The sequence below is a fragment of the Culex pipiens genome, chromosome 2 (assembly GCF_016801865.2).
Source record: "Culex pipiens pallens isolate TS chromosome 2, TS_CPP_V2, whole genome shotgun sequence".
Classification (NCBI taxonomy): domain Eukaryota; kingdom Metazoa; phylum Arthropoda; class Insecta; order Diptera; family Culicidae; genus Culex; species Culex pipiens.
In genome coordinates, this window is record NC_068938.1 from 43,186,922 (window position 1) to 43,202,042 (window position 15,121).

General features: G+C 30.9%; 1 protein-coding gene across 1 annotated transcript; it reads left to right on the forward strand.

The window, feature by feature from the left end:
- Nucleotides 1-6,776: 6,776 nt before the first annotated feature.
- On the forward strand, nucleotides 6,777-11,506 carry LOC120430786 (cell adhesion molecule DSCAML1-like; the record flags this gene model as incomplete). Its single annotated transcript, XM_039595899.2, has 4 exons — nucleotides 6,777-6,912; nucleotides 6,977-7,153; nucleotides 7,258-7,371; nucleotides 10,069-11,506. Coding segments are annotated over 4 exons (558 nt in total), but the record flags the coding sequence as incomplete, so codon positions are not given.
- Nucleotides 11,507-15,121: the final 3,615 nt, after the last annotated feature.

Sequence of the window (15,121 nt, forward strand, 5' to 3'; positions counted from 1 at the left end):
ATAAAATGATAAAATGATAAAATGATAAAATGATAAAATGATAAAATGATAAAATGATAAAATGATAAAATGATAAAATGATAAAATGATAAAATGATAAAATGATAAAATGATAAAATGATAAAATGATAAAATGATAAAATGATAAAATGATAAAATGATAAAATGATAAAATGATAAAATGATAAAATGATAAAATGATAAAATGATAAAATGATAAAATGATAAAATGATAAAATGATAAAATGATAAAATGATAAAATGATAAAATGATAAAATGATAAAATGATAAAATGATAAAATGATAAAATGATAAAATGATAAAATGATAAAATGATAAAATGATAAAATGATAAAATGATAAAATGATAAAATGATAAAATGATAAAATGATAAAATGATAAAATGATAAAATGATAAAATGATAAAATGATAAAATGATAAAATGATAAAATGATAAAATGATAAAATGATAAAATGATAAAATGATAAAATGATAAAATGATAAAATGATAAAATGATAAATAAAATGATAAAATGATAAAATGATAAAATGATAAAATGATAAAATGATAAAATGATAAAATGATAAAATGATAAAATGATAAAATGATAAAATGATAAAATGATAAAATGATAAAATGATAAAATGATAAAATGATAAAATGATAAAATGATAAAATGATAAAATGATAAAATGATAAAATGATAAAATGATAAAATGATAAAATGATAAAATGATAAAATGATAAAATGATAAAATGATAAAATGATAAAATGATAAAATGATAAAATGATAAAATGATAAAATGATAAAATGATAAAATGATAAAATGATAAAATGATAAAATGATAAAATGATAAAATGATAAAATGATAAAATGATAAAATGATAAAATGATAAAATGATAAAATGATAAAATGATAAAATGATAAAATGATAAAATGATAAAATGATAAAATGATAAAATGATAAAATGATAAAATGATAAAATGATAAAATGATAAAATGATAAAATGATAAAATGATAAAATGATAAAATGATAAAATGATAAAATGATAAAATGATAAAATGATAAAATGATAAAATGATAAAATGATAAAATGATAAAATGATAAAATGATAAAATGATAAAATGATAAAATGATAAAATGATAAAATGATAAAATGATAAAATGATAAAATGATAAAATGATAAAATGATTAAATGATAAAATGATAAAATGATAAAATGATAAAATGATAAAATGATAAAATGATAAAATGATAAAATGATAAAATGATAAAATAATAAAAAAACAATTTAATATTTTAGGCATTTTTTTTTTCAAATATTTCAGCAAAACTTATGACAAAATGCTAGACATTTAATAATTAATATGTAACTGTCCAAAATTTGCCAATGAATAAAGAATTCAATTATATATTTTTTCTTAAATTTTTCGTCTTGTTCTTTAAAATCTGTGGTATCAAAAACCTTAATGAATCAAAGACTTTCAAGTCCTCATTCCGATATAAATGCAGAAATCAATATTATACATTTCAAAGCATTAATTTTTTATTTTTGAAAATTATTAGAAAAGTTATTTAAATGTTATTGATGTGTTATTTAAGTAAAATTTTGAAGTAATTTTAAAAGTCTCCTTGAAATCCATTTTAACGGCTTTTTAACAAAATATTTTTATTAACTTTCTAGGAGTTTATTTTAAAGTTATTTGAATTAAATTTAAGTGTTTTTAAAGTGTTTTCAAAATATTTTCAAAGTTTTTAAAAGTTTTTTAAAGTATTTTCAAAGTATTTTGAAAGTATTTTGAAAGTATTTTAAAAGTATTTTCAAAGTATTTTAAAAGTATTTTGAAAGTATTAAAATAGTAGTAAAAGTATTGAAAAGTATAATTTTTACTAATAAGTGATGAAAAGTTCAACTTTTCAGCATCAATTTCAGTGCTGAAAAGTAGATCTTTTCAGCATTTGTTTTGAAAAAGGTTACTATTTGATTCTGTGATTTTTGGTACAGAAAAGTAGGCTGTTACGTCGTTCCATCCTATCAGCACTTTAATCATAGTTACAGCTTTCATAAAGTGTTTTTGACTGTTCCAAAGTAACAAATAGCTCAAATAAAAGTGAGCAAGCAACTCTCCATTGTTGATGTTTCAAAAAATGTTGATTCAATAGCGGAAAACTGCAAAAGTGATGAGAATTGGTCGAACGGCTTAGGGTGATTAAAATGGGAATAATTCCCCTAAAATCTATTGAAAAGCTCTTCATTGTTTTATAAAGTTTTGTTTCATAACAATTCAAAAGTTATTCAGGATTTATTCAAAAGTTTAAAAAAAAGTTAATTCAAAGTAAATTTAAAGTTTTTTGAAAGTTATGTTAATGTTATATTAATGTTATTTTTATAAATTTATTTTTTATTTATTTTAAGGTTTTCTTTAATGATTTTTTAAAGCTTGTATGCAGTTATTTAATTTTTTAATGTTATCATCAAAAGGTTATTTTGAAGTTAATTTACAATTACAAAATGATTAATCAAAACACATCATTCTAAGGAACCCTCAACTTTAATCCTTAAATTCACACAGAACACACCTCGCCAGCACCGTGTTCACATTCAAAGCATGCTTCCTTTTCAAAAGAATCGGATTAATTTCCCTCATAGAATATTCATTAGCCGCTGCTTGCTGAACACAAATCGACGATCAGCAGCGCGGTGGCAAGACAAAGCGGGGTTCTTAAGAGCGTGACTCTTCCAGCTGTTGGTCTTTTTGCTATACCTAGGTGTTTCAAAAGGCTGGCAAAGGCTGAGGCCACCCAAAATACCGAAAGCCGTTTAAGAAATTGCTTTGTTTTGATGATTTTGATTTAGATCAGGGGAGGAAATTTTTGATCAAAATCATTTTTCAAAAAGGTGACCTTTAAGAAATTATATTACAAATTTCGAGACTATAAATCCAAAAAATCAAAATGAATTAAAAAAATGTATCAGAGTCACAAAATTAAAGATTTTTCCTTCACTGACCCCTAATCACTTAATCGGCTTGCGTTTAGCACGTAAAACACGGAGAACACAGATAACGGATGAAAGTGTCGAAGATAAAGTTTGCATGCAAAACCCGTTTCCCGTTTGGTCGGGTCCCGTTCCTTTCGTCTATCTTAATGGGCGTTTAATAAGTAAACAGCTGGGCTCTGGCATTGGGGCTCGTAAATTTTGGCCAGCCAGCCGGCAAAAGAGGCTGTTGATTGTGTGCCCTTTTAGGTTCTAAGACATTGGAAACTTGTCCGGAAGGTGTCGAAAGCAGGCGTTCTAATGGCGGAACTAATTGGTAGAAAGTGAGGTCGTCAATAAGACAAGTTTTAGTGTTGGTAGTTTGTTTGGGAAGAAAACTTTGTTGGAATTTCAAACTTATGTCTGAGCAGCTCTGTAGAGTTTTAAAAATTTAAGAATTTAAAATTTAACAATTTAACAATTTAACAATTTAACAATTTAACAATTTAACAATTTAACAATTTAACAATTTAACAATTTAACAATTTAACAATTTAACAATATAACAATTTAACAATTTAACAATTTAACAATTTAACAATTTAACAATTTAACAATTTAACAATTTAACAATTTAACAATTTAACAATTTAACAATTTAACAATTTAACAATTTAACAATTTAACAATTTAACAATTTAACAATTTAACAATTTAACAATTTAACAATTTAACAATTTAACAATTTAACAATTTAACAATTTAACAATTTAACAATTTAACAATTTAACAATTTAACAATTTAACAATTTAACAATTTAACAATTTAACAATTTAACAATTTAACAATTTAACAATTTAACAATTTAACAATTTAACAATTTAACAATTTAACAATTTAACAATTTAACAATTAACAATTTAACAATTTAACAATTTAACAATTTAACAATTTAACAATTTAACAATTTAACAATTTAACAATTTAACAATTTAACAATTTAACAATTTAACAATTTAACAATTTAACAATTTAACAATTTAACAATTTAACAATTTAACAATTTAACAATTTAACAATTTAACAATTTAACAATTTAACAATTTAACAATTTAACAATTTAACAATTTAACAATTTAACAATTTAACAATTTAACAATTTAACAATTTAACAATTTAACAATTTAACAATTTAACAATTTTACAATTTTACAATTTTACAATTTTACAATTTTACAATTTAACAATTTAACAATTTAACAATTTAACAATTTAACAATTTAACAATTTAACAATTTAACAATTTAACAATTTAACAATTTAATAATGTAATAATTTTCATACAAATTTCCCCTTTTTCTCGAGCGTGGGAGTTTAGGTGTTAAAGAGATAGTTAGATAAGCTCAGAATGCTTTAAGTTGAATTGGATTTATTCTCTTATTAATACTACTTACAAATGTCTATTTAATATGGGACTAAAATTAATTTTTTTTTTACATTGAAAACATTATTCCCCATAAACTTTAAGAAAATTTAGTAAACTTTGTTTGTAAAATCTATTTGATATATTATACATGGAAACCGTAAACATTCAAAAAGAAACAAGTTTGCTTTCAAACTTCTAACGGTTACTGTAGAGCAGTTCTCTAGGATTTCTGTCATTCGATTTTTTTTGTATTTTTTAATCCGACTGAAACTTTTTTGGTGCCTTCGGTATGCCCAAAGAAGCCATTTTGCATCATTAGTTTGTCCATATAATTTTCCATACAAATTTGGCAGCTGTCCATATAAAAATGATGTATGAAAATTCAAAAATCTGTATCTTTTGAAGGAATTTTTGATCGATTTGGTGTCTTCGGCAAAGTTGTAGGTATGAATCCGGACTACACTGGAAAAAAATGATACACGGTAAAAAAAATTTGGTGATTTTTTTTTTAACTTTTTATTACTAAAACTTGATTTGCAAAAAAACACTATTTTTAATTTTTTTTTATTTTTTGATATGTTTTAGAGGACATAAAATGCCAACTTTTCAGAAATTTCCAGGTTGTGCCAAAAATCATTGAGCGAGCTATAAATTTTTGAATCAATACTGATTTTTTCAAAAAATCGAAAAATTGGTCGCAAAAATTTTTCAACTTCATTTTTTGATGTAAAATCAAATTTGCAATCAAAAAGTACTTCAGTGAAATTTTGATAAAGTGCACCGTTTTCAAGTTAAATCCATATTTAGGTGACTTTTTTGAAAATAGTCGCAGTTTTTCATTTTTTTAAATTAGTGCACATGTTTGCACACTTTTAGAAAAAATATTTTTAAAATGCTGAGAAAATTCTCTATACTTTGCTTCTTCGGAATTTGTTGATACGACCTTTAGTTGCTGAGATATTGCAATGCAAAGGTTTAAAAACAGGAAAATTGATGTTTTCTAAGTCTCAACCAAACAACCCACCATTTTTCAATGTCGACATCTCAGCAACTAATGGTCCGATTTTCAATGTTAAAATATGAAACATTAGTGAAATTTTCCGATCTTTTCGAAACAAATATTTTCAAAATTTTCTAATCAAGACTAACATTTCAAAAGGGCCAACCATTCAATATTACGCCCTTTTAAAATGTTAGTCTTGATTTGAAAATTTTGAAAATATTGTTTTCGAAAAGATCGGAAAATTTCACAAATGTTTCATATTTTAACATTAAAAATCTAAAAATCTCTAAAACATATCAAAAAATAAAAAAAATTAAAAATAGTGTTTTTTTGCAAATCAAGTTTTAGTGATAAAAAGTTAAATAAAAAATCACCAAATTTTTTTTACATTGTATCATTTTTTTCCAGTGCAGTCCGTATCCATACCTACAACTTTGCCGAAGACACCAAATCGATCAAAAAATTTCTTCAAAAGATACAGATTTTTGAATTTTCATACATCATTTTTGTATGGACAGCTGCCAAATTTGTATGGAAAATTATATAGACAAACTAATGATGCAAAATGGCTTCTTTGGGCATACCGAAGGCACCAAAAAAGTTTCAGTCGGATTAAAAAATACAAAAATTAAAATTGAAGAAAAAAGACCGATTTCATAGAGAATTACTCTATAGTCACACCAGCAGACACGTTACACTAAAAACGGATGCATTGCACGTTCGTGCACTGCTGTGGCACAGGTATAGGCTGGGTTACCAGGTCAAAATTTGAAACATCTGGTAAAGTATGGAATAAAAATCTGGCAAAATCTGGCAGACGGAAATCTAACAATTCAGAATGGTGAAAGGGAGGGAGGATATAAATCAATCCAAAAGTTTGTATAATTCAGATGATTTAACTGATTTTGTGGCCACAAAAATGTTAATTTGCATTTTCTTTAAGGAAAACACAATATATTTTTTTTATTTGCTATTAAATTCGTTCATTTTAATCAAAAAGTTGTACTAAATGGGCATAAACTGAAAAATCTGGCAAAATCAGTCAATATCTGGCACAGAGAAGGACGAATCTTTATTCTGGAGGACACCTGAAAAATCTGGCATTCCCAGATTTATCTGGCAACTTGGCAACCCTGGGTATAGGTAGTTCCAGAAACACTTGGGAAGCATCCAGGCAGGGCAAATATTTGTCATGATTTCAGCGCGGGATTCGCTTTCCGTATCACCGCCGTCAGTAATCAGGGCACGGTACTTCATTAGTGGGCAAGCCAAGTACAGACTGCAGCGACCGTGCCACGAATCCAGCACGACTAAGCCCTCAACGCAAATATTACTATTCCTATTAATTTCCGATTTGTGCTCTCTTCCTCTCGCTTTCCCAGGAGTGGCCACTCCAGATCAAATACGTCCAGCTCCGGGACGCCGGCCTGTACGAGTGCCAGGTCTCGACGCATCCACCGACGTCGATATTTGTCCAGCTGGACGTTGTCGGTAAGTGGGCAGGTTTCTAAATGGGGGGTTTTCCAACTATAACCCAAGTGTCTGTACTTTACAGAAGCGAAAGCGGAGATTTTCGGCCCCTCGGAGAAGTATCTGAAGCCGGGTTCGACGCTGCGGCTCACGTGCCGGGTCGTCAAGAGCAACGAACCCCCGCTGTACATCTTCTGGTACCACAACAACCGGATGATCAACTACGACGTCCACCGGGGCGTGAACGTGTCCACCGAGGCCGGTAAGACGAGCTTTTGGAATTATGCCCGCTTTCCACATATTGATCCAGAAGGGTTCTCAAAACCTCTAATGTAATGTCCTTAATGTATCCTTCCCTTCTGGTAGATAACCGCTACTCGGAGCTGGTGATAACGCACACCAACACGCTCAACTCGGGCAACTACTCGTGTGTGTCGAACAACGCGGTCGCGGCGTCCACGCTTGTGCACATCCTGAACGGTGAGTGAAGTTTGACGATTCGGAAGTGCGGAAATTTGAAGGCCAGTTGATGGCAAAAGCTATCTGGGTAATTCTCCGCCAACTCACACAGCAGTTGCCCCGACCCCTCTTCAATTTGCGTGAAACTTTGTCCTAAGGGATAACTTTTGTCCCTGAACACGAATCCGAGGTCCGTTTTTTGATATCTCGTGACGGAGGGACGGTACGACCCTTTTTATTTTTGAACATGCGAAAAAAGAGGTGTTTTTCAATAATTTGCAGCCTGAAACGGTAATGAGAAATAAATTTGGTGCCAAAGGGACTTTTATGTATAATTAGACGCCCGATTTGATGGCGTTCTCAGACTTCCGAAAAAACGTATTTTTAATCGAAAAAAACCCAAAAACGTTTTAAAAACTCTGCCATATTCCGTTACTCAACTGTAATTTTTTTGGAGCATGTCATTTTATGGGAAAGATGGGTCATTTTATCATTTAGAACAAAATTTTTCATTTTAAAATGTCGTGTTTTTTCTAACATTGCAGGGTTATTTTTTAGAATGTAGCAATGTTCAACAAAGTTGTAAAGCAGACAATTACAAAAACTTGATATCCAAACATAAGGGGTTTGCTTATAAACGTCACGAGTTATCGCGATTTTACGAAAAAAGTTTTGAAAGAGTTGGTCGTTGTCGATCATAGCCGTTCATCGTCACCCGCGACAGACACGGATGACGAAACAAAGAGAAACGCAAAAAGTAACTTTTTCAAAACTTTTGCCTTCCTCACCTTACTGAGGAAAGGCTATAAAATCTCTCGAAAAATGAACTTATTAATTTAACCTCGTAGACCCACCTTCACGTATACAAATCGACTCAAAATCATGTTCTGAGCAAATGTCTGTGTGGATGTTTGTAGATGGGTGGACAAAAAAATGTCACTCGATTATCTCCAGACTGGATGAACGGATTTTAACCGTATTAGTCTCATTCGATCCGTCTTGGGATCCCATAAGTCTCTATTTGAAATCAGCAAGTTTCGTTAAGTACTTCAAAAGTTATGCTAAAAAAAAACGATTTTGGCGTATGTCCGGAAGATTGTAAAAAGGGTGGTTTTTGCAAGAAAACCTGTCATGTTATACATTTTCAGAAAGGTATTAAAATGAGCCCATAACATTGAATATTTGACAACCCTATTAAAAGTTATTAGCACTTAAGTGTTATTTGAACACTTTTTGGAGGCCGGATCTCAGATATTTCAAAAAAAAATGATGACCGGGTCAATCATGCGACCCATCGTTAGTTAGGTAATCGAAAGACCTTTCAAATGAGCATAAAACATCAAGGATCTGACAACTGTATCAACAGTTATTAGCATTTACCCGGACAGACGGTAATAACAAAATTCATGCCATTTCAATAACAAATTCTGTTAAAATAACAGAAAGTGTTATGGAATCTTCTTGAAAATCAATTTTTGCATTAGGGTTTAATAACAGTTTATGTTATCATAACAAAATTTGTTATTGGTCTGATATTGGTTGAAAGCCAAAACAACTTTGGAATAACATTTTTTGTTATGGAAGAATAACTCCAACTGTTATTGGGATGATCGGATTAGTTGTTAAAATAACAAAAAATAATAACAAAGATTTGTTCGAAGAATAACTAAAAATGTTATTAGTCTGTTATTACAATAACAATCCAATAACAAAAAAATCATCACGGCGAATAACAAATCTTGTTATGAATAACATAAAATGTTATTGGCCTAGTATTTTCCAATATCAAAAAATGTTATTCCCAAGTTATTTCCGTCTGCTCGGGTAAGTGTTATTTATACACTTTTTGGAGGGCGGATTTCAGATATTGTGATAGAAATATTGTCTGAATTTTCCATGCGAACTATCGTTGGATAGGTTTTTTATTAGACCTTGCCGATGAGCCAGAAATATTGAAGGTCAGTGAACCCTATCAAAAGAAATGAGTAATAAAGTTGATTTGTTAAAGATGTTAAGGGGGAATGTTGCTATTTTTACTGAATTTATTGACTTTATGAATGTGAGGAAGGTACCAACCACCTAAAGGTGGATTAAGTAACGTTTTTTCGTAAAATCGCGATAACTCGTGATGTTTATAAGCAAACACCTTATATTTATAAATCAATTTTTGTAATTGTCTGCTCTACAACTTTTTAGAACATTATTACACTCTAAAAAATAACCCTACAAAGTTAGAAAAAATACAAAATTTTAAAATGAAATTTTTTGTTCTAGATGAAAAAATGACCCTTCTGGGTCAATGTAGATTCGAAAAGTACATTAAATTTCCCATAAAATGACATGTTCCAACATTTTTTACAGTCGAATAACGGAAAATTGGAGAATTTTAGCTTTCCAAAGTGTGAAAATCCGTTAAATTCTCTACTGTAGAGCCTTCTAGGAATTGAAATAATTAAAATTATTGTGTGGTCATGGTGATTATCAAGTGTTTTTAAATCAGTTGCTCTTGTTCCATCCGCACATGTGTTATTTTAAGTATGTTCTTTAAATCCATGAACCATCACGGCCGAAAGTGTTGATAAGCTGCCATTGAAAGATAATTATATGTGCATTGGGATGAAAACAAACTCTTGAAAAATACATCGAATCGAGTTGATTTCATTGAACGAAGTGCCATTCAAAACGTTGAATGATCATTTTCGTTCTTCTTCCTTTCAGGTGAAAACCCTGCAGCGATGCAGCACGGCGACCACGGCAACGGCGTCCTGGTGGCGGTCCAGTACCGGCTGCTGCTCGGGACGATTGTAACATATCAGGTCATCAATCGGTTGCTTTGCGCACGTCATTAGTGGCAATTGTGTAAAAAGGTATGAACAAGTTATTGAATTCAGCTAGAGAAAAAAAAAATGCAATGAGTGCAAGGAAAAGTAAGATTATATGGTAAGCTGAGAGGGTGGAAAAACGATGAAAATTGTGGGAAGAAGAAAAAACATTGAAAGGTGCTGTATTACTAGCATTCTGGTGAAAGTGAAAATGAGGTGAGCATCAAGAGAACTGATGATTGGATACTGAGTAAGGTTGTTCTAGAGAAAATTTGAAGGATTAAGATTTGTTTTCGAATAAGAATTTGAAATTGAAATTACAAAAGTTTTTTTTTTAATTCGAAATTTATTGTTTGTTTAAATTTGGAGAAATTTATTTTTGTATTTTTGTATCAAAAAAAATGTATTTTTAATTAAGACTTACCATTCCTTCAGTTGTTAGTGATGAATTAAATCGTGATGTAAATATAGGGTTAAGTATGAAGTAGACTAGAATGCAAAAATCATGTAGTATAACCGATCTAGAATGTGACAAGTTGGAACTGGTACAACATACTAGAAGAAAAAAAAAACACACACACACAGAAACTCTTACTCAGCCCACTGGAAGAGACAACCTAGCTAAATAAATTATAACTTAAATTCCATTTCATCCCCATTTTGAAAAGGAAAGACAAGAAAAATCTATTCACAACCAATCAATCATCGTTCATCCCTGTCCTTTTCTGGAAAATCAAAACTGTTAACTACTAATAGATGGATGCTGTAACTAAACCACAGAAAATAAAAGTTGACGGGAATCTCTTTTGGTGGTGGATTATAAGTTTGACCTAATTGTCAAAATTAAAATCCAAAACCATGATTTCTCTACCCAGAAACCTACAGTTAGATTTAGTGTGTAGCGAAAAAATTCTGACCCACAAAACCAACTGAACAAAACAAAAACTATGTATGTCGACGAAAGCAAACATTTTTGTAATATCATTTGTACGCAGTGTAATTTTTGTAAAACTTTTCTCCTCTACCCAGTGCGCAGCAACTTGGAACAAAGCGAACAAAAAAAAACTAGAGTCAGTCAACTCCGTTGAACCCTGCAAGCCATACTGATTACGTAAAGTGCAACAAAAACCGAACAGCGTAATTGGGTTTTGTTTCAACCTCTGGGAGAAGTTGGGCAAAGCCAATCAAAACAAAAACTGGCGCATAAAATGGTTAAAAATTCAACATAAATGTATAGTTGTAAATACAAAAGTGTGTCAGTAAAAACAGTAAAAAATCAAAAACCAAAAAAACCAATCAGAAAAAAATGTGTCACTTGCAGCGCAAAATGTTTACCCCCCCCCCCCCCCCCTTTTTTCCTCTCTCCCCGAAACCAACAAAAGCAGCAGTAATTGAAAAAAAAGGAAAAACAAACATCAAAAACCTGAAAAAAAACAAACTGAGACAAAAGCAAATCGAAAAAGAAACAATCGCGTGTGTTAAATGACATCTATTGAAACGTTAAAAGCGGTCACAAATTACGAAACGCAAAGTGCAACCTGAACAAAAAGAAAAAAAATGAATAAACATCACACAAATGAAACGTAGTTTATACGTAAAATAATGTGCACAGAACAAACACACACACACAGAACTCGGTTTATTAAGAAATATATTTGGATTAAAAAATAAACAACCGGGTGCGTGCTTTTCACTGTACCGTGCGTCATTGTTGACCATCCCGCGAGTTTCCACGAGTTTTCCAGTGAATTTCAACACTTTCCGACCCGGTTGATGACCTAATGGCCAGCAGGGCTGTGTGAGTGACGGTAAGTAAATGAGGTGGGAGGGTTGGAAGTTCTGCGAATTTTTTTTTTGCAAACGCATTCCGACTGCTTCACCGGGAAATCCAATTTGTTCTGGTGCTGTGGAAGTGAGCTGAATGGGTATATATTTTCAGAATTGCAGGTGTGCTATCAGAAAAGCTGTGATGGGGATTTTTTTCTTCTTTGGTAAGGATTCAATTTTGTTCGTGATATTGCGTACTGTTGGTTAACAATCGTCTCTTACAAACAGCATTTACCGGGAAAAATATAATTGAAAGGCAAGTTTTTTTGAAAAAGGTGCTATGGCATTTGGTTTTGTTCCGAATTTCATGACTGCAAGTTCACAATTTTGGAAACTGATTATCTCCGTAAATAAATGTTGGTAATGTTAAATTCTTAAAAACATTTTGACAAAATGTGGTTCAAATAAATGGTTGGATTGCACTTATTGAAACACGTTCTAAACGGAATGTTATTACTCCTTGTTTCTTGTTATGTCGGAATTTGCAAAACAGTTCCAGCTCTTAAAATGCTTATGCGCCCTTTTAAAATTTTGGTCCAGATAAATACAATAAAATTAATGATAATTCTACATAATAAAATGGCTAAAATAGTCAACTATTTCGGGCTAAACAATTTAAAATGTCAACTCTTGCTATTCGTCATGCAATTTAATGACTTTTCGCAAACAAACTTCAACAGTTTATTTAGGGGAAGTGGTTCCCGTGGTTAGCTTGAGCAGAAATTTGGATTAAATGAAACTTTATTTCTTAGCTTGAGTTTCAATTAATCTTTTATGCGTTAAGATATTTAAAACGTCTTTATTTGATTTTTTTGGGGAAATTTGAAAAAGGTGGTGGAGTGCGAAATTTAAAAACAAAATTACAATGGCTTAAGTACCAACATGCTTCATTTTTTAAGTTGACATTCTGGGAATGGGATGTTGATCAACATAATTGCACTATATTACCCTGACAACCCTATCAAAAGTTATGAGCTCTTCCCAAAAATGTTCACGCTCCATACAATTTTTTTTTTTTGTATGGACAATTGTCCCATGGCGAGGGGGGTGGATTGAGATTTCCAAAAAAGGGTCCACGTGGTTTAAAAAAAGTGTCCCACCTCTAGGCGGGCTTCGATCTTAAAACATCGCAAAACATCCATTTTTCAACAAATTTTTGATGTTGAAAAAAGCGTTAAATTCTACAAAATTTTAGGGATGGAAGTTTCACTTGTTTTATGTGACTTTGCCAATGTTTTTAAAAATGTAATTTTTTCTAGGTCATTTTTTCTTTCCTAAATGTTTGGTAAAAATAAGTATGCAGTATTTTTGTAATGCCCTAGACTATGTGTCTACGTATTTTGCTTTTATGGGAATCGCTCTATAGTAAAAAAATTGAAAACAATCAAAAAATTAAAAAAGTGACTGTATAAACATGAAAAAACTAAAATAGATAATGATACGAAGTGTTAGAATTAGCCCAAAACTATCGAAAACAAACATGAACTAAACATGATAAATGCAAATAAAAATACTAAAAATTAAACAAGAAAAAACAAAAGAAGTATATTTTTTTTGTAGAGCAAAAGTGGCTCAAAATGACCTGTAACTCGGAAAAAATAAAATTTCTCGAAAAAAAATGGGCAGTAGAGTATTGCGCTTTTTGCTTCTACCCAAGCAGACGGTAAAAACTTTAGAATAACATTTTTTGATAATTGAAAATACTATACCAACAACATTTTATGTTATTTATAACAAGTTTTGTTATTCGCCGATAGGCGTCATCCATAAAGTATGTCACGCTCTAGGGGGGGAGGAGGTGCCTGAGCAAGTGTGACATTCAATGTTATAAGTATAGGAAAAGGGTGACAAAGGGGGGGAGGGGGGGGAAATTTTGGCTGATTTTAGCGTGACGTACTTTATGGATGAAGCCATATGATTTTTCTGCTATTGGATTGTTATTGTAATAATAGACCAATAACATTTTGAGTTATTTTTCGAACAAATCTTTGTTATTATTTTTTGTTATTTTAACAACTAATCCGATCATCCCAATAACAGTTGGCGGTATTCTTCCATAACAACTTTTTTTATTACAAAGTTGTTTTTGCTTTCAACCAATATCAGACTAAAAACAAATTTTGTTATGATAACATACACTGTTATTAAACCCTTATGCTAGAATGGATTGTTCAAGAAGATTACATAACACTTTCTGATATTTTAACAGTATTTGTTATTGAAATGGCATGAATTTAGTTATTACCGTCTGCCCGGGTAAGACATTGAAGATTGGACCGCACATTTTTTTTTCTTGCTTTTAATATCAAAATCGAGTGCTACGACCCGATTTTAGTCAAATTGAAATGGTTGCCAATTAAATTAAAAAAAAATCATTTTTTTATATTACATCACCACAATTTCGACCGCCATCTTGGATTTAAAAATTCTAAATCACTTGAGAGTAGTTTAGGAATCAGAATTTAGCTTGACAATATTAAATAAGACATCGAAACAAAAATATTTTTTTTGCTATTCGATTATCCAAATTGAATTTTTGCCAAGGCCTTCGGATAATCGAGTCTGGACTGTATTGGGGGTCTTTGTATCGCTAGAATAGATTTTTCGTTGGAATTTCGTACCAACCCGGAATTACGTCGTCGAAAAATCCGCCGGCATCCGAACCGGTCCACAATTCACAAGTTAACCTATGTGGCATCGGAAAGGGCATAAAATTTCCGATCTTTTGATACCCATACATCTAGGTTTTCTATAAAACCCACGTTTTTAAATACCTGGGCAAAAAGTAAGTTTGATCCACGAGAACAAAAATTACGAAATTCCATACATTTTTGGCAGATTGCTCAAACGAAACCATAACAACGTTTTTGCCTAGGTATTTAAAAACGTGGGTTTTATAGAAAACCTAGATGTCTGGGTATCAAAAGATCGGAAATTTTATGCCCTTTCCGATGCCACATAGGTTGACTTGTTAATTGTGGACCGGTTCGAATGCCGGTGGATTTTCCGACGACGTAATTCCGGGTTGGTACGAAATTCCAACGAAAAATCTATTCTAGCGATACAAAGACCCCCAAAACGGTATGGAGTCTGTTGCACTCAGTCGCTGTCGTGCTACCCTG